Source organism: Amblyomma maculatum, chromosome 3 (genome assembly GCF_055883805.1).
Source record: "Amblyomma maculatum isolate TAMU_Amacu chromosome 3, ASM5588380v1, whole genome shotgun sequence".
In the NCBI taxonomy this organism is placed as follows: Eukaryota; Metazoa; Arthropoda; class Arachnida; order Ixodida; family Ixodidae; genus Amblyomma; species Amblyomma maculatum.
Genome location: NC_139346.1, coordinates 23,149,961 through 23,169,970, shown reverse-complemented (window position 1 = coordinate 23,169,970; position 20,010 = coordinate 23,149,961). Strand labels below are relative to the sequence as shown.

Sequence of the window (20,010 nt, the reverse complement as noted above, 5' to 3'; positions counted from 1 at the left end):
ATCAGGCGGCTCTACGGCTGCCCGGAAGTAGAGAGCTCGGGCTAGCTCGTGCACCGCCTCGTTGCCGGGGACAGACTCGTGCGCGGGGGGTCCAAATAATTCGAATGCTTTTTCAAGTTTTCCTTTCTCTAAAATTTTGGCTCTTCGAGACCCTCCCTTTTCCAAAGTTCCAGACAGCTGTTTTGCTGTCACTAATAACTATGTTGGCTTCCGGTCCAACGCAAGCGAGCGCTATGGCAACTTCTTCAGCCGTGTCTACATTTCGGCTTCTAACGGACGCGGCGGCGGCGGGTACGCCGCGGCCGTTGACGACCGCAGCCACCGCCGCCCCCGACTTCCCGCTAGCCGCGTCCACGTAGGCGACCTCCCCCGGCTTCCTTTTCCCCGCTTTCTTTGCAAGAGTCTCGGCCCTCTTTTGTCTCCCCTGTGGCGTACCCCTGCTTCCTAGTTTGACGGTGGAGGATTCAATGTCCTGAAACTTTATCTTTATCGTTATACCCGACAGGAAGTCTTTATTTTTCCGACCCCCAATTCTTGGAGGCCAGAAAGAATTGCCGCGTGTTTTACGTTATCGAACGCCTTTGTCAGGTCTAGACCTAGTAGTACCCTCGCGTCCCTGGTTTCGCTTTCTATGATGTCGTGTCTCAAGCGGAGCATTACGTCATGTGTGCACAGGCCGGGCCGGAACCCAACCATTTCATGCGGCCACAGGTCGTTAAGCTCCACGAAACGCGTTAGTCGCGTTTGGACTACACGCTCCATCAATTTCCCTATACAGGATGTTTGAGAGGTTGGTCGTAAGTTATCTAGTTTAGGGAGTTTGCAAAACTACGTTTGCCGTCTTCCACTGTTGTGGGAGGCGGCCTCTGTCCCATACGATTCTCATGTATTTGGTGAGCGTGCGGATGGAATTATCGTCCAAATTTCGGAGAACCTTGTTTGTGATTCCGTCTGGGCCGGGAGCCGATTTTGTTTTTAGGCCTAATATTTCGGCGCGAACCTCCGCCTCCGGGATCGGCGCGTCTAGGGCCTCGTTTAAGGGTCCTTCGTAATCCGGCTGGGTTAAGGTTTGTGTGTCGCCTACGTACATGTTAATTAGTTTCGCCTTGCGTTCCCCGTCCGTCCCTCGAACGCGTGTCTGGCTTTCGTCAGTCGTATGCCCGATTGAGCTTTCGAATTGTCAGGATCAAGTAGGTGTCTGAGTTGGCTCCATGTATTAGCAAGGCTCAAGTTCCCTTCCATCTCGTCACACCTACTACACCAGTTTTGTTCGCAAAGTTTTACTGCATAATCTTCAATCTCTTTGTTTATCTTGCTATCCTTCGCCTAAGGTTCCTGTTCCATCTTTGCGACCGGAGACGCCTCTCCATGCCGCATTTTGCTTCCGGCATATGAAGGAGTTTGCTGTCAACCGTCACCGGCGCATCTTCCTGCCGTAGGGTCGTGGTTGCTTTTTCTACTTGTTTCTTAAACGTCTCTGCCCATTGCTCTATGTTTTGGATTTCATCACCCGATTCGCTGTTTTCTCTGATTTGCCTAAACCTGTTCCAAACGGTGATTTTGGCTTTTTGAGGCGACGCGTTTTGACGCCCTTGCTGAGGGTGAGAGCCAGAACAAAGTGGTCGCTGCCTAAATTTTGAGCTTTTTTCCTGACTGCGTCTCCTGCGTTTTTTCCTAGGGTAAGGTCCGGGGTGGTGTCTGCACAGACGCTGTTTCCCATCCTGGATGGGCAGCTAGGGTCCGTCAGGAGGGTGAGGCCGAGCTCATGCATGTCCTCCCACAGTTGCCTACCCTTGGGGTCGTGTCTATTGTAGCCCCACTCTTGGTGGGCGGCATTGAAGTCTCCTAGAATTATAAGAGGTTGTTTCCTGCTGTTTTTTATCGCTTTGCGGAAGAGGGCGCCGAAACGTATGTTTCTCTGCTGGGGGGTGCTATACACGTTTAAGATGAAGAGACTAGGCTCTTTCTTGCGACCAGTGATAATTTCTGTTAATACAGCTTCGATGTCACGCGAGTTGACCTCATTCTCGACTACCGCTATGTGTCTTTTAACTAGCGTGGAGACGCGGGATTTTTCTCCCCGGTCACCGTGGAACGCCTGATATCCCGATAATTTTGGTAGACATTTTCCTGTTTTCTGAAGGGCTATAGCTAAAGGTTTTGCTTCGCTCTGCTCTAAGTGCTGTTGCAAGAGCGCTCGTTTTCGTTGGAAGCCGCGGCAGTTCCACTGCCACACCAGAGAGTCTTCATTTTTACTGCGCCTGTCCATTTTGTTGCATTTGGGTCACCGTATTTTCTTATGTAGTTAGCCTCTCGGTGAAGGCGTTCTGCATCGCGGTGAATTGCGTCTGCATTTGATTTACTCCACCCATTAATTGGGTGAGGAGGGTCTCGATTCTTTCAAATCTTGCTTCGTATTTAGCGTCCAGTCTCCTTTCTAATGCCACCAGCGGGTCCGTCTCGTCCCCTTAACGTTTTTGCGGGGGTAGCCTGATTGTTTCAGTAATCATTTTCTCCTTTTCATTATCCCTCGGCTCAGGGCGCGCGACTACGACCTTTGTAGGCGGGGAAGAGGGCATCTGTTTCTGTACCTGTTTTTGGGGTACCAGTTGGTTCCTCGGTGGAGGAGGGGGGGTACTCTTTTCCATTCTTAAATTTTGAATCTCTGTAGTGAGCGTGCTGAGCATGCTCTTGAGCTCTCGATTCTCTTTTTCTAGTTTTTTAGTTCTCTCGTCTGCCTCCCCTATTTGCCTGTGAGCTGCTAACCGTGAAGCTTACCGTTTTTCGATATCCGCTCGGACTGCGTCTGCTTGCAGGTGGGCCCCACGACGTCTTGGGGTCCCGTGTAAAGCACCCGAAGCTGCTGGCCATAAAGGAGTCAGCCAAGGTCCTCGAACTGGAGCGCCTTCGTCCAGAGCTGGATCGGTCCCTGGTACCGGAGCTCGAGCGGCGTCGCGTAGAGTTGGCGGTGGCTCCTTCCTCCAGCCTTGGGAAGTCTCCCTCTTTGGCTGTGAAGTGGTGGCAGTCCTTGCTGTTTGTTCTCGATCTCCTCCTTAGTAGCCTGGGGTCCTCTTCACCATTTCTGGTTCTTGAGCGTCCCTCGCGCTCGCAGTTTTGCGTTGCATCAGCCATTCTCAGTTGTTCCTGCTGACCCAGCTTTTCTCCCATCGTCATTTTTTGGTGATGTAAGAGGTTCTATATATCTCCCTGCATCGCTTGTCGCCGAGGAAGTGATTCTTTCCGCATAACTGGCACCTCGGTTCGCACAGATGACCTTCTTTCGGGTTTTCCATGCCGCATCCGCGGCACTTTTTATTCTTCGGATCCGGACAGACGTCGTCTCGATGTCCCATGCGTCCGCACGCGTGGCAAACTTGATATTTCTTCTTGTATAAGACGCATCTTTGCGCGAAAGGAGATAGGTATACCCAGCGCGGTACCTTCTGATCTTCGAAGAGGATTAGTATTGTCTTGGAGGTTGCTCCCAGTCTGCGAACACCGAGCACTGAAGGGTTCTCCTTTCTCCTGCGTATTCGCTCCAATGTTCTTCGTTGGAATAGCGCAGGGGGACGTCGTGCACGACTCCCTTGCCGCAATCTTCAGGCATAGCGGGATAGGCCTTTACTTCGATATTTTCGCTGCCGCAAAGAACTACGCGCGCAAAGCCGCGTACCTTCTTCCACGCTCTTCTCTAGTAGTGGCAATTAGTATGTACTGTTGCTTTATATTTGCCGAGATGATGTCGTTCCTGGCGTCCCTGAGCTCGATGCCGGCGGCGCGGGTGATCGATTCAGCCAGTTCAATCATTCTACCTTCTATTAGGCGGCTGACGCCGCCCCGGGGGCGTATTATTATTTTTTCGGCGTCCCTCGGTATCTTCGAGGACTGCTTCTCTACCGATTTTGCCTTTCCCTTCCTATGAACCAACCAACCAACCGCTAGCTCTCTTCCGATGGCGGCCTTGTGACCTGTAGCCCGCCGCTATTCCTCATCTTTGGTCGCGGTTCGCGTTTAATCTTCGAGGGGCACTACGCGGCCTTTCTTTTTTGCCAGCAAACCACGTACCCTTATTTAGCTCCGCGGAGTCGATAGTCTCTCCCTCCACCAGCTCCATTGTGTTGCTCATGCTCTTCCATGGCTCCCGCCACCGAGAGCGTCTTTCTTCTGCTAGGCCTACGGATAGGCCTAGCGTCCCGCGTGGGCCGCCGAAAAATAGGCAAATTAGTGTGCCTACCTCCGAACTTGCGGTCTCCTCGGACTCCACTTCACGTGTGTAGTCGAATCCAGCGGTATAATGCACGCCGTAGGTCGAAACTTGGACTTGAACGGCTGCGTTCGACGGAGCTCATCAAACGCGCGGCCGCTCACTCCTGCTGCCTGACTTGGAATCCTTGGTCGCCCAGCTTTGAGGCGTGACGTCACACAGAGGTCATGCGAAAGGTCATTTCATCTGCACCGCCGTCGCACCACAAAAGCTTGAAAGTGAAAGTAGTATTGCTTTCGCAATAAAAACTACGAACAGCGGCAACAACAGTTCAGAATTATGCACGAGCGTGTGGACTAACCTGCTCTCCCAAAAAGGTGAGCTCGTAGACTTCCGCCAGCACAAACATCAGGCCATGATCGATATACACGTTGACAACTGACCCATAAATGAAGTTCAGACCGTCAAAATACTTGGTCTGTGCATCAATAACGAGGGCAACAACCACCTCGCCATCCAGAAACTCCGCCTCGTGAGCAAGCAAGTCGCCAGAATGATCGCCAGAATAACGACGCGGAAATCAGGGGTACGAGAAGAAGATACTCTCCGACTGGTGCAGGCCTTCGTCGTGAGCCGCATTGTCTATGCAGCACACTACGTCCGTCTCAAGACGTGTGACGACATCAAGAACCTCGGCGTCATAATCAGAACAGCCTACAAGAAACCCCTAGGCCTTCCACTTACGAGATCGACGGACCGGCTTTTACGACTGGGCGTCCACAACACGGTAGACGAGCTGATAGAGGCACACCTCACGGCGCAGGTGGTACGACCCTCCACGACTCTGACTGGCCGACAAGTCTTGAACGACATTAACATCAATTGCCCCCGGCAGCTAGACCTTAAAAGCGACATCCCAGCCTCATGGAGAGGACAATTCAAGGGAACTCCATTGCCGAGGAACATGCACCCCGATTTTCACCAGCCAAGACGACAAGCACGAGCGGAAGCTATGAAAAGGCACTACGGCGGGCGCGAGGGTGTGTTCTATGTCGATGCTGCGGGTCCTGAACAGGGAATGGCGGCCATTGGGGTAGTGCATCAAAATCAAGCAGTGGATGGACTAATATTGCCCAGCCAAGACACACTGGCTGCGGAAAAAGTGGCGATTGTCCTAGCTTCAACACGCACTACCTCAGAATACATTCTTACAGAATCACAAACAGCATATCGCAATTACCTCAGGAGCAGGATAGCACCGCTAGCAGCTAAAATTCTGCAAGATAGTTACACCCGTGGCTACCAACCCATGCATAAACACTTAGTATGGGTACCAGCTCATCAGGGCATCCCAGGGAATGAGGGCGCACCCGCCTCAGCCCAAGCATTTCACCCCCGGGCACCCAATACGGATCTCGTGGAACCTCCTACCCCATTGCTAACCTACACTGAAATACTTCAGCACTTAACATCTCGCCGGGTCTACCCTCCACAGTCAAAGGCACCAAACAAAGGGGAGGAGGTACACCTCCGCAAGCTACACACCAACACTTTTAACAACCCACGAGGGCTACACGCAATAGATCCAGAGTCATTTGACTCACTATGGGCTGTCTAAGAGTAGCTATGGCAGTGAATTGCTGTGCCTAAGGCTGGAATACTGAATCAGAGCCATAGCACTCGCATTAAAGTAAAAGTAGACGTGAAGACCCGTTGTGGCTGTGCTGTGTAATGCCTGTGTGTCAAGACTCTAAGGTGTCAATTGATCTAGAGCTATTCACTTAGGCATGTCTCATAGTTCATGGCCATCTTGAGAATGTTAAACTGCATGCCCTACTAGTAATGCTTGAAGCTTAAAGGTCAAATTCTCAAGAATATTTGGCATTGTCAGTACTGTGAGGGGGGGGGGGGGGGTTGAATGTGAAAAAAGCCCACCAACACTTAAAGGTCTAACATAAACAATAGCTGGGGGCTGGGAGACAGTCTTCAATGTTGCAATTGATCTAATGGCCAACTCGGGTATTTTGGCAATTTTTGAGAGCACTCAGGGAAAGTGCAGCGGTGGCGCAGCGTAGAACATCCGCCTCGCATGCAAGAGGACCGGGGTTCAAATCCCGGTGCCGCGCGATTCTCCACCGGATGAAAAAACAAATCCGCGTGTCGATGGAATTGCATACACAGGTTTCGGGTGCGACCTGATACCGGTGAACACCTCCGGCAACGCACTCCCTCACCAGAACAGGAGTTGGCCACCCTGGTGCAGTAATTGGCCACAACCTCATATGATAAGCTCCATAAAACCGCGGCCCTCAGTCACCAGCGGCTGCGGAACAACTGACCACGGCGGCGGTCAGACCTGTGACGCAGCAGGGGGTGCTAAGAAAGCCTGGCTCCGCTGGACAGGCCGCCATTGGAAACTGACCCTGGCAACGTTTAATGCTAGAACCCTAGCTAGTGAAGCTAGTTTAGCAGTGCTGTTAGAGGAACTAGAGGGCATGAAATGGGATGTCATAGGGCTTAGTGAGGTTAGGAGGCCAAATGAGGCATATACTGTACTGAAGGATGGGCATGTACTGTGTTATCGAGGTTTATCAGAAAGGCGACAAATAGGAGTAGGTTTTCTTGTCAATAAGTGTATAGCGGGTAATATAGATGAATTCTATAGTATTAATCAGAGGGTTGCAGGCATCGTAATTAGGCTTAATAAGCGGTATAAACTGAAGGTTGTACAGGCCTATGCACCTACATGTAGTTATGATGACCAGGCAGTTGAAAGCTTCTATGAAGATGTAGAATCGGCAATGCGAAAAGTAAAAACGCAGTACACTGTACTAATGGGCGACTTCAATGCCAAGGTAGGGGAAAAACAGGCAGGAGACAAGGCAGTAGGTGACTATAGCATTGGTTCTAGGAATAGCAGGGGGGAGTTACTAGTTGAGTTTGCAGAGCGCAATAACTTACGAATCATGAATACCTTATTCAGCAAACGGAAGAACCGGAAATGGACATGGAAAGGTCCTAACGGAGAGACTAAAAATGAAATCGACTTCATAATGTGTTCAACCCCCGCCATTGTGCAGGATGTAGAGGTAATCGGGAAAGTGCGATGCAGTGACCACAGGATGGTGAGGTCCCGAATTAGCCTAAATCTGAAGAAGGAACACAATAGATTAGTAAGAAAGAAACCCATCAACGAATTAGCGGTGAGTTGGAGGGCAGAAGAGTTCAGGATCTCGCTACAGAATAGGTATTCAGCTCTAACTGAGGATGACGACATTACCCTAGAGGTAAGGAACACTAATTTCAGAGATATCATTACTGAGTGCGCGGTAGAAGTAGGCGGTAGGATAGCAAGACAGGATACCGGTAAGCTGTCTAAGGAGACGAAACATTTGATTAAGAAACACCAGAGTATGAAAGCTTCCAATCCAACAGACCAGATCGAATTGGCCGAGATATCAAAGCTAATCAATGAGCGCAAGGTGGCCGATATAAGGAAGTATAACATGGAGAATATTGAGCATGCTGTAAACAACGGGGGAAGCCTTAAAGCGGTAAAGAAGAAATTGGGCATAGGAAAAACCAGATGTATGCGATAAGGGACAAGGCGGGCAACGTCATCACTAATATGGACAAGATAGTCAAAGTAGCCGAGGAGTTCTATGCAGATCTCTACAGTAGCCAAAGTAGTCAGGACCGTAATGAGATTGGCGATAGGGAAAAACAGTCAGACGTTCCACCAGTGACGAAGGACGAGGCCAAGAAAGCACTAGAAACTATGAAAAGGGGGAAATCAGCTAGAGAGGATCAGATAACTACAAATTTGCTGAAGGACGGGGGGGATATCGTGCTAGAAAAACTGGCCACCCGGTATACGCAGTGCCTGGTGTCATCGACGGTACCGGAACCATGGAATAATGCAAACATTATCCTCATTCACAAGAAAGGGGACTCTAAGGACCTTAAAAATTACAGACCAATCAGCTTACTGTCTGTTACGTATAAGGTATTTACTAAGGTAATCGCTAATAGAATCAGGACAACCTTAGACTGCAATCAAGCAAAGGATCAAGCAGGGTTTCGGAAACGGTACTCTACTATAGATCATATCCATACCATCAATCAGGTGATAGAAAAATGCTCGGAATATAACCAGGCCTTATACATAGCATTCATTGATTACGAAAAAGCATTTGACTCAGTTGAAACCTCGGCGGTGATGCAGGCATTGCGAAATCAGGGGATAGACGAGCCGTACGTGAAAGTGCTGGAATATATATATAGTGGCTGCACAGCAACCATAGTTCTGCATAAAGAAAGTAACAAAATTCCCATAAAGAAAGGTGTTAGGCAAGGAGACACAATCTCCCCAGTACTATTCACAGCTTGTTTAGAGGAAGTATTCAGACTTGGAATGGGAGCAGTTAGGGATAAGGGTAGATGGAGAATACCTCAGTAATCTGCGATTTGCTGATGACATTGCCTTGCTAAGCAACTCAGGGGATGAACTGCAAATAATGATTGATGACCTAGAAAGAAAAAGTAGAAAGGTAGGCTTGAAAATCAATATGCAGAAGACTAAGGTAATGTTCAACAGCCTCGGGAAGGAACAGCAGTTTACATTAGGTAGCGAAATACTGGAAGTAGTAGGCGAATATGTCTACTTAGGACAGGTAGTAACCGCAGATCCGGACCATGAAAAGGAAATAACAAGAAGAATAAGATTGGGATGGAGCGCATTTGGCAAGCACTCGCAGATTATGACTAGCAGCTTACCGGTATCGCTCAAGAGGAAAATATACAACAGTTGCATCTAGCCTGTACTCACCTATGGGGCTGGAACGTGGAGGCTAACCAAGAGAGTTCTACTTACGTTGAGGACAACCCAGAGAGCTATGGAACGAAAAATGGTAGGGGTAACATTAAGAGATAGAAATCGTGCAGAGTGGGTCAGAGAAATAACTCAAGTTACCGACATTCTAGTAGAAATTAAGAAGAAGAAATGGACATGGGCAGGACATGTAGTGCGAAGAGAGGATAACCGATGGTCGCTGAGGGTAACAAACTGGATTCCAAGGGAAGGAAAGCGTAGCAGGGGGCGGCAGAAAGTTAGCTGTGCGGATGAGATTAAGAAGTTCGCAGGGGTCAAGTGGATGCAGCTAGCACAGAACCGGGTTAAGTGGAGAAATACGGGAGAGGCCTTCGCCCTGCAGTGGGTATAATCAGGCTGATGATGATGATGATGATGATGCAAATTCTGCGGGGAGAAGGCGGACCTGTACCATATGGTGTGGGCATGCCAGCGAAATCAGAGTGTCACTATTAATAACCAGCCAACGCAGGAGGGGTGGGAGGCAGCTCGGAGGTGAGGGGTCAAAAAGAACTCATCGAAAGAGCGCGGTCAGCAGCCTACACCAATGGTGTTCCGGACTGAGGACTCCAACAACATCCTAAATATTTTCATTAAAATATTTTAGCTCCACCTACATTCTGGTAGAAACAAAAGTTGTTCACACACACACGTGCGCGCGCGCGCATATACGAAGCTGACCCCGCCGGGCGTTTTCTTGTCTATTTTCTGATATGTCCGCACGAGGCAGCGGAGGTGGCTCAGCTACAGAGCCAGTAGCAGCCCATGCATTTTCTTTTCTTCCTACAGCCACAACAACAGGCATCAGCGGCTTTAAAACTGGTTGAGAGCAAAGAAAAGGTGCAGTATCTGTCACAATTCTAGTCGATCACAAACGGTCTCGCAGTCAATGCCTAAGCAGCGCGGCGGGGAAGGCTTCCTTGAAGCACTTTAGTGAGGCAAAGTGCCCTGAGTTTTGTAGCGTAAAGCTACACTGCGCGAGTCAGAGGCGAGCTTTGCGTGAGTGTGCGCCGCCAGTTATGCGAATGCGGAAGAGCCGCTTGGTGTCACAAGAGGCGCAGAATGTCGCCTCCTAGCCATAGCCGTTGCGCGCTCCTCGCCGCCGCCGCCGACGTGCGCTCCTCTCCGACGCGTGACATTTAGCCGGAGCCGTGTTTACGACAGTTGCGCCGCGCACTACAGTATATGCTTTACGCTACGTATACCCAGGCATAGCAGAGCTAAGCCACTGCCAATGTTTTACATTTTGTACCTGTAAATAATTACCTAATAAACTTTTTGGCATAATTATTTTGGACAAAACATTGTCACCCTCTATCGATTGACACCTCTCATTAACCTCTCATCATCATTACCAGCCTAACCATACCAACTACAGGGAGAAGGCCTCTCGCACATTTCTCCAAATAACCCGGTTCTGTGTTATCTGCATCCACTTCACCTCTGCGAACTTCTTAACCTCTTCCGCCCACCTAAAATTCTGCCGCCCCCTGCTACGCTTTCCTTTCCTTGGAATCCAATTTGTTACCCTAAGAGACAATCGGTTATCCTCTCTTCGCACTACATGTCCTGCCCATGCCCATTTCTTCTTCTTGATTTCCACTAGAATGTCGGTAACTTCAGTTATATCTCTGACCCACTCTTTACGTTTTCTATCTCTTAATGTTACCCCTACCATTTTTCTTTCCATAGCCCTTTGGGTTGTCCTCAACTTAAGTAGAACTCTCTTGGTTAGCCTCCACGTTTCAGCCCCATAGGTGAGTACAGGCAAGATGCAACTGTTGTATACTTTCCTCTTGAGCGATACCGGTAAGCTGCTAGTAATAATCTGCGAGTGCTTGACAAATGAGCTCCATCCCAATACTATTCTTATTTCATTTTCATGGTCTGGATCAGCGGTTTTTACCTGTCCTAAGTAGACATATTAACCTACTAGTTCTAGTGCTTAGCTACCTACCGTAAACTGCTGTTCCTTCCCTAGGCTGTTGAACATCACCTTAGTCTTCTGCACATTGATTTTCAAGCCTACCTTACTACTTTTCCTGTCTAGGTCACCAATCCTTCTTTAACCTCTGCCCCTAACTCATTAACCTCTAGCCCTTCTCAATTACAACTTCTGCGGACACGATTTTGCTGACGCGATCAGCGGACGCTTTCTGCGTACGCAGCCTATGGACAGAAAGCTGTGAACATAGCGAAGTAATTATTTCGCATTATTGTACAACACTTCCTAATACAATGCCACACAACATTCCAAGCACCTGCATACCTACAGCCCACTTCCCATCCTCCTTTAAAATGTCCTCAACATATTTGTGTATAGGCCCGACTATGGTGTCCTTGAGGTTGGCAGACAACCATGAACGAGTCGCGCGCTGGAAGCAGTTCTTCAGCTGCGTTTCCTTGATGTTCGCATTCAGCCATGGAGGAGTTAAACCACATCAAACCGTCTTCGACCTTGCGTAATCGAGCTTCCTGTCTGTAAACTAGGTTATCTGTATGCCTGGCTTAGCAACAGTTAACCAAGCATAACAAATTTTTCGCTTCCATTGACCGAGCTTGACCATTTTTTGTCCTACCATCACAGTGTGGCATACCGAAGTGGCCGTCTTACCAGGTCGGCGAGCGAGAGCTTCCCTCCCAGTTCCGAGAATCGGCGCATGGTGTCCAGCGAGATGCAATGGCGCGCCATCAGCTGGCCCGCACCTGCGTAGTGGCCACACAGATGCGCTCTGCAAACTACTCTCGCTTGCGCATAGCACGAAGACCACCTCTCACTTGGTGGGTAGTCACACTAGCGGTGTCTCACCAGGGACCCGTCAAGATGCGAATCGCACCCCCGTTGCGTAATCATACGCGTCTCTTTCCTCCCACTCTTAGAGCTCACATTTTGCCCAGTTATGGCATTTGGTCGACAGTATTGTTCAAGGCTAATGTATTGTGTACTCCCGCCAAATTCAATTAGAAAACTTTTGATGTCTGCGTCATTTACGGTGACGGTGAAGCAAACTGGCTGTTGTTCCATAGATGACACTGGTGGTGCCATCTCGGTTTATTTGCAGCAACACCCGTGAAGAAGCAAGAGTTGTTTATAGAAGTGTTAAAAACCTTTACGGCCCCGCCGGGGTGGTGCAGTGGTAGGACGCCCGACTACTGTCCGGAATTCCCGGGTTCGAAGCCAACCACGGCAGCTGCGTTTCGATGGAGGCGAAACGAAGTGGCGTCCGTGTGCTGTGCGATGTCAGCGCACGTTAAAGATCCCCAGGTGGTCGAAATTACTCCATAATCCTCCACTACGGCTCCCCTTTCTCTCTTTCCACTTTCACTTCCACCTTCATCCCTTCCCTTACGGCGCGGTTCAGGTGTCCACATAACAAGTGTGACAGATACAGCGCCTTTCCCTTCCTATGAACCAATCAATCAAAACTGTGTTATCACTAATAGGTGCCAAAACACAGCCCAAACTGCCGTATATTTTAAGCTTTATTTGCGCATTGCAATAAAGTATTTCTGCACCTGGAACGGGGTGAGATGTACCACCGGCGCCATCGCTGAACAAGCGGTTTGTTTTGTGTCGCTGTCACTGTGTACGATGAAAATATTCCAATCATTCTCATCCAGTTAGAGAAAGCTCCCCAAACAGATGAGGTATAAAATTATATAGTACTGACGAAATCCCATTTCTGTACAACATTTTCCGCTCTAATAATTGAGCGGTCTTGCTAGGATAACCGTTTTACGTGATGCGTGCAACTCTGTAACACGCATTGGCCACAGTGCGCACCATACACGTTTCATGAAGCCCTTTAACAGGAAGGAATTTCCCCACAGTGTACCGTTACACGAAACTGGAAGAGCTGAACGCTATTCCACCTCAACGCTCCGAAAGCTGAGGCAGGCGCGGGGTAGGGAAGAAATAAATATAAATAAATAATTGGTTCACAGGAAGGGAAAGGCGCAGTATCTGTCACACTTGCGCTGTAGACACGTAAACTGCGCCGTAAGGAAGGAGAAGAAGGTGGGAAGGAAAGTGGAAAGAGAGAAAGGGGAGTCGTAGTGATGGGCTATGAAGTAATTTCGACCACCTGGGGATCTTTAACGTGATACTTTATGGAAGGGTGGCAATACCTGGGCCTATGGGGCTGGGACGGTAGGCCAACGCCGCTTGCAACGGAGGCTAGTCAACCACCAAATTTTTATCTGTTGTAGGTCGTCATTGCACCCGCCACCGCTTAGATGGTGGACGACGGCTGTGGTTGCACCGCGCGTCTTTCTATCCCTCGGATTTCTTCTTTTTCTCCCTTCTCTATTTTCTCTTCAGTTCACACAAGGCAGTGGAGGTGGCTCCGTTACAGAGCCAGTAGCAGGCCCGTGCATTTTCTTTTCCTTCTTCCTACAGCCACAACAACAACAACGTTGACATCGCACAGCAAACGGACGCCGCTTCGTTTCGCCTCCATCGAAACGCAGCTGCCGCGGTCGGGATCGAACCCGGGAACTCCGGCACAGTAGACGGGCGTCTTACCACTGCACCCGCATGTGTTTTAAGGGCTCCAACCACCGTTCGTCCTCTTGCTAAAAGAATCAAAGTAAACTTGCCCGAGGGTCGAAGACATCCCTCGTGCTCCATGTGGACGAGGCCAGCGGAGGCGAGCGCCTCGACCGCGTCACGGCACAGCCCTGCGGGTACAAAGGGACCAATGTTTCCATCAGCAGTTAAAAACTCCAGCTAAAGGTGATGAGCAATCGTATAATAGCCAGACGAGGCACACTGATCAGGACATCGATCGACGTTAACAGCTGCCAAAAAGCTCCTCCCGCGAGCGTACTATAAAGCCTATAAGTGAGACAGGCCCAACTGTTACCCGCGAGCGATGAGTTGGGAATCAAATTTCATCGTTTCACCCCCCCTCCCCCTCCCCTAAGAGAAAGCTGTTGTTTTTATTGCGAAAGCAATACTACATTCATTTTTCAGCCCTTCGTGTAGCGAGGCGGTAGCTATCATTGACCTTTAGCGTGACCTCCGGCGCGCCGCCAAGCACAGCTGCGCAAAAACAGGGGCCCCAACTCGCGCCGTCAACTCGCGAGGCGGTAGTTTATTCATTCATTCATAAACCTTTATTCATGAGGACGACCTGAGGCCTAGAGGGGAAGGGGGTGAGTTAGGTGAGGTTGAGGGCGCCAGACTCCGACATGAAGTCTAGCAGGGCACTAAGCTTGCGCTTGGCGTTGGTATTGGGGGCTGTCCAGTCTTCGTAACTCTCAATGTGGTGAGCAGATGTGTAGCGTGCGCGGAGGCCAGCAGTGCCAGGACAGGTCCAGACCAAGTGCTGCAGGTCAACAGAGTCAGCAGGGCAGTTTGGGGCAGCTGATCTTGGTTCGGCGCCATTGACTCAGGATGTCCGGTGTGTACGCTGCACCGGCTCGCGTCTTGTGAGTTAGAACTTAGGCTGGACGAGAGAGGCCGGAAGGGATCGGAGGAGTAATACCGGGGACAAGGTCCCGCAACAAACCCCTCCGCTCATGTTTAAGCCGCGTGATGACAGAGTCCGGTTGATGAAGGAGACGGGAGAACAGTAAGGGTGGTCCGAGTTGGACGGGCTACCAAACACGGCCTAACTCCCGCTGCCTCCGTGAGGGAGCGCTACAGCCGGAGTGACGTCATCCCATCTGCCGCAAAAACAGGGGCCCAAACGAAACTATAGAGGAGGCGCTGCCCAACTCGCGCCGTCAACTTCAACAGCGGCTTACGACCTGGGCAGCGGAAGTCGCCGCCAGGCGTGACCTGGAGGCCACGACCAGCAGCCGGAAGGCCACCCACGGAACTGCGACAACATAATTTTGTTTTATTTTTTTTTGGGGCCTTCACCGAATAAAGTTTGTACCACCACCACCGTCAACTTGCGAGGCGGTAGCTACCAACTGCGGCCTAACTCCCGCTCCCTCCGTGAGGGAGCGCTACAACCGGAGTGACGTCATCCATCTGCCACAAAAATAGGGCCCCCAACTCGCGCCGTGAACTCGCGAGGCGGTAGCTACCAACCGCGGCCTAACTCCCGCTCCTACCGCAGCTACCGCCGGGGTGCAACTTTGGATACTATAGGAGGTGGCCTAGCGGCAGGTGGAACCAACGCAGTCTCCAGGGATGCTTTCATTTCTGCTGGCGTAAAGAAGGCCATTGCAGGTGGCGCCAGAGCGGCAGTTGTACAATTCTGCCTTAACCTTACCCACAACCAAGTATATCGTTGCAGCCACGGCACTCCTTGCCTCGCTACTAGTTACACATAGAATAACCAGGTGCACCCCGCAATAAACAATAGTTGAACCATATGCCGTGGCCAGAGTGAATCACTGCATAACCATAAGCATAACCACAAGCCCCAGAACCAGCTACACCCCCAGCTGAACCTAGGCCTAGCCATAGCTATTGCTTTCGCAATTACCAGGCTTAACCAAGCTAAGCCACTACCAGATTTTTGGTCGATTCGTACTGGACTCTGAGGATTAAATACTGCTACATACACAGTCAGGCTCAGGCACATGTCGAGGGCGACCACGACAGTTAATTGCATTTCCTATTAGCAGAGAAAGAATCACACCAGGAGGTTCACTCCTTCTGCACATCCATACATCTGCGCATCGACGCCTAACGGATGAGGTCTGACAACGTTTATCACTCGGCGTGGTGGCTCCCTTTTGTCTTTACAGTTCGCTTGGTCAGCTTTCCTACACCAATACCCAGCCTACATCGCAGCGTGCTCAAGGGCATTTTTCTCGCGTACTTCTTTCTTCGCATCGTAACCGACTGGAACTGCTTTTATTGCGAAAGGCTACTCTAGGTTTCGAGCCTTCAGCGTAGTGCGGCCGGTAACCACGTCTTACCCACGTGACGCTGTGACGTCACACCCCACATGACACTAGGGTGAGAGCTGGGCTACCAACTCAAGCAGTCGGCAGGAGCTGCCACCTTGGGTCTCTCGTTTCACATGGGATGGTTATGTCAGAATCAATCTGCTGGGACCCTAGCATTCACGGTACTCCTTAGGCCACTAAGGCACGTTCATGGTTAAAGCAGGGCTTTATATGTGGGCTTAGGAAGAAGAAAAAGAGAACAACGCTCGGTCACCCGCAGCTATTGCTTTCGCTCAATATTTGGTTCAGCCGTGTTGAACCCTTGTAATTTTTATTGTCACGATGTAGCTTTTTTTATTTATTTCAAACATAACAAAACCAACACAAGCAACATTGCAACAAGCATCTGGATCCCTAGCTCGCAGGCTAGTTTGGATCCATGCACAAAATGTTCAAAAGAAATTATTTAGTAGACAGCGCAGACATTTGGCAAAATTTCAAAAGAAGTAAAAGAGTCACAACCTATTGTAATAGTACGTCTTTAGTAGTACATCAGTTTACATCACCAGCCCCCAGTTAAGCTTCTTAGCAGCTCAAATAATCAATTCGGTGATTCCACGTGGGCATCAGAGTGAGGCTGTTTTTGTGCTGCCATTTCCTGTGTCATACCTTGTTTTAAAGTACATATGGTATGTTCTTAGGCACTTCATTAAAGACTCAATGCGATCGCATATTACTAGGCATGAGTCACCGTTCACAATTTTTCTAAGACCTTCCCTTAGATTTACACGACAGATTAACTAAACAGACTCCTAAATCCACTCAATTCTTGAAAATGATCAAATCCAGGGTAGCTTGATCGATAACACTAATGCGACCCTTAGTCTATCACAAATCTATCCACTAATACGTCTCGATCCCCGAAATTCGATGGTTGGCACTGCCGAAAAAATGTTGGCATGCCCGCCAAAATTGAAATGCTGACCAAACAAAATTAGTCGCAAGCCAACCATCACATTTTGTGAATCCTTCGATTATTTTTTTTTTGAGGTCCGTTGCCGATTTTCAGTTTTGGCGCTGCCATATAATTCATCATCATCAGCCTGAATGTACCCACTGCAGGGCGAAGGCCTCTCCTATATTTCTCCACTTAACCCGGTTCTGTGCTAGCTGCATCCACTTGACCCCCGCAAACTTCTTAACCTCATCCGCCCACCTAACTTTCTGCCGCCCCCTGCTACGCTTTCCTTCACTTGGAATCCAGTTTGTTACCCTAAGCGATCATCGGTTATCTTCTCTTCGCACTACATGTCCTGCCCATGCCCATTTCTTCTTCTTAATTTCCACTAGAATGTCGGTAACTTGAGTTATTTCTCTGACCCACTCTGCACGCTTCCTATCTCTTAATGTTACCCCTACCATTTTTCGTTCCACAGCCTTCTGGGTTGTCCTGAACATATTTCAGCGCACTGAACATATTTCGTGCACCAGATCAATGACATGCACTAAAGAAATTGAGCATTCGTCGAGCCATATAATTGGCTCGATGATATTATTACGTGGTGGCATGACAAGCTATGGAACACGGCGACTCAACAGAAACAGAACGACGCGATGACATGACGATGAAATATGCTTTAATGGCCAGCTGACCTGGCTCGAGCGCTCCGCCCCGCGCCACTGCCCGCTTCGTCATCTTCGTAGCAATATTAAACGAACTCGACAACGTCTCTCGACCAAACAAGGAATTACCCTGACAGAGAAAGAGAGGTTTCCCCCTTGAAGACAGGTTCAATGTTGTCGCAATAACTGTGACTGTTTTGCAGTAAGTTACTGGTGACACTGATTAACCGAGTGTCGCTGTAATGTATGTACTCTGCTCCCTCTGCAGTTCGAAGTCTTCGCATATGGCCTCTGAGCCGCTGTGAACGAAAGTTATTCTATGGTGCAGAGGTTACAGGCTTCGCTCACTACCCAAAATACAACATTCGAGTCCCCACCCTGCAACCGTTTCCTTATCAGTGATATTGCTTTTCTTCTAGAGGCCCTGTGTAATGGCGGAGAAATGATGACACGGCCCTGTAGTGCAGCACCTAGACAATGTATCGATCAGTGTTCCGTGCGTGGCCAATTCTGCATTTGAATGGATAGCGCGGTTTGCATTAAGTGGCACCAGTGGCCGATTGAGGGCACTTCTTACGCAGTGTGTACTACAATGTCATCATCCATCATTATTGTAAACCGAAATGTAACATCAAGTATGCAGATTTTTCTACGTTTATATTTTGCCTCGGACTGATATCGGGAACTGCATGGAATGGCGCCATCAACATCGGCAGACGATCACAATCAAGAGGCTACCTTAGCAAACGATTCAACTTAGCGTACCTGAATTTGCCATGTACAAGAATGCGCAATTTCTTTAGCGCATGTCATTGATCTGGTGCGCGAAATATGTTCAGTGCGCTGATTTCGAGATTGATTGCTCATCCAAATTCTGCGCCGCAAGAATGTCCGGGTCAAGCAACCTTGTAATAACTGGCTCGCCTCTATCAGTGCACCGGAGTGGATGCGGCTCAAAGAGCAAAGGCGTATATTTGTTGATGGTCCTGTTAGAACCATCGCAACTTGAAATTTTGGAACATCATCATGGCAGATAGAATATGCATATACGCTGAAGGAAGGTATCGCGCTTCGACCAAGAGCGCTTCGAACGATTGACTGCCTGGCACACTCCTAAGGTTGCTGGACAACCTTTAGCAAGGGCGGACGGGTGGATTATAAGAGCGTCTTTTTTGAAACAGGGTGGGGACATTTCCATGTAGGCAGTGAATTTTCGTGGTATCGTGGGTCGTTTGAATACCCGGTGAGGTGATGCGGTGTCGAAGTCACAGCTATCTCAGCCATTCAGAAAATTTCGCCACAAAACGCGTGAATTCCCCCTCAACGACACCTTAAATATTATCGCAATAAGAGAAGGCGTCAACTGTTTGGATGAACTACGACTGTTGTGAGAGAATCGTCAGTCGAAAAAAAAGTCGCTTCTGTCTAAGAAAAAAAAGGTTGGGACAATTTTGGTTCTGCTAAAATGAGAAGACACTCACCGAGCAACGCCTCCTCGGCGCTCTTGAGCCCTGGGGGAAAACCTGCGCAAAGAGACAGAGACGGTGTTTCCACAGAGAACGCGCATACAGCCAGTAACCAGCAAATATGAGCTGGATGGGGAACCCTGCTTCAAGCGTTCAAGCTCAGAAATTTTCCAGTCCAAAAAACAGCACAAAAACTTGCTGCCCCAATAAATTATTTGTTTCTACCCCGAAGCTGTTGTGATAACAAATTTCTTTAGTAACGTCAGAATTTTCTGTAGTTACAACTGGAATACTAAGGGCTATAGAAGAATTTGTGGGGCTTCATCATTGCTTGAACCTAGCTATAGACCAACACCGATCTGTGACGTAAGCACGATGCGGTGGCGCTTCTATCGCCAGCGTGGGCCGACTGGGGATGAAAAATAGACTTAGCGTCCATAGGAATGCATGGAAGCGAAATATTCCAAAGCAGTTTTCTAATTTCATGAGTCATCTGTGATGTTGTTATTCGGTACAGAGGAACCATGAACGCCCTGAAATAGATTGTGGAAGTGTGAAATCTCGTTACCGAGGCGAAGTATTTTTGAAACACCGCGAAACGTTTCGGGGTGCGAGTTGAGAGGGCGACCCATAGAAGAAAATTTAAACACAACTTACCGCAACATTTTACTCGGTTCAGCAGCGTTGAACCTTCTCATTTTTTTGGTGCAAGTACGCCTCGTACGACTCTCCGACGTCATGTTGCATGACACACTACATTCTCTTACAAGTAATGCAAGTCTGACAACTTGCGGGACCGCTCACAGCACGATAAACTGACCGTGCACAGTTGCGGACGACCATGCACCACCCGCTCTCGCTAGCAGACGCTCCGGAGCTGGAGGCGACCGCCTTAGGTATCGCCAGCTATGCTGTCGTCTGCTGCAATGCGCGAATCTCGTTCGGTTCAACGAAGATGACGAAGAGGGCAGTGGCGTGGGTCGGAGCGCTCGCGC

General features: G+C 49.4%; 1 protein-coding gene across 1 annotated transcript in view; it reads right to left on the bottom strand.

Moving 5' to 3' along the window:
• The window catches only part of LOC146194338 (putative ATP-dependent DNA helicase HFM1), a 212,462-nt gene that overhangs the window by 100,383 nt on the left and 92,069 nt on the right, over window positions 1-20,010 (bottom strand). The window contains exons 6-8 of the mRNA XM_084596530.1: window positions 19,031-19,072; window positions 13,674-13,754; window positions 11,689-11,780 (exon numbers count right to left, since the gene is read on the bottom strand). Of these exons, the coding sequence (XP_084452656.1) occupies window positions 11,689-11,780; window positions 13,674-13,754; window positions 19,031-19,072 (215 nt within the window). The remainder of the gene's footprint in view (window positions 1-11,688; window positions 11,781-13,673; window positions 13,755-19,030; window positions 19,073-20,010) is intronic.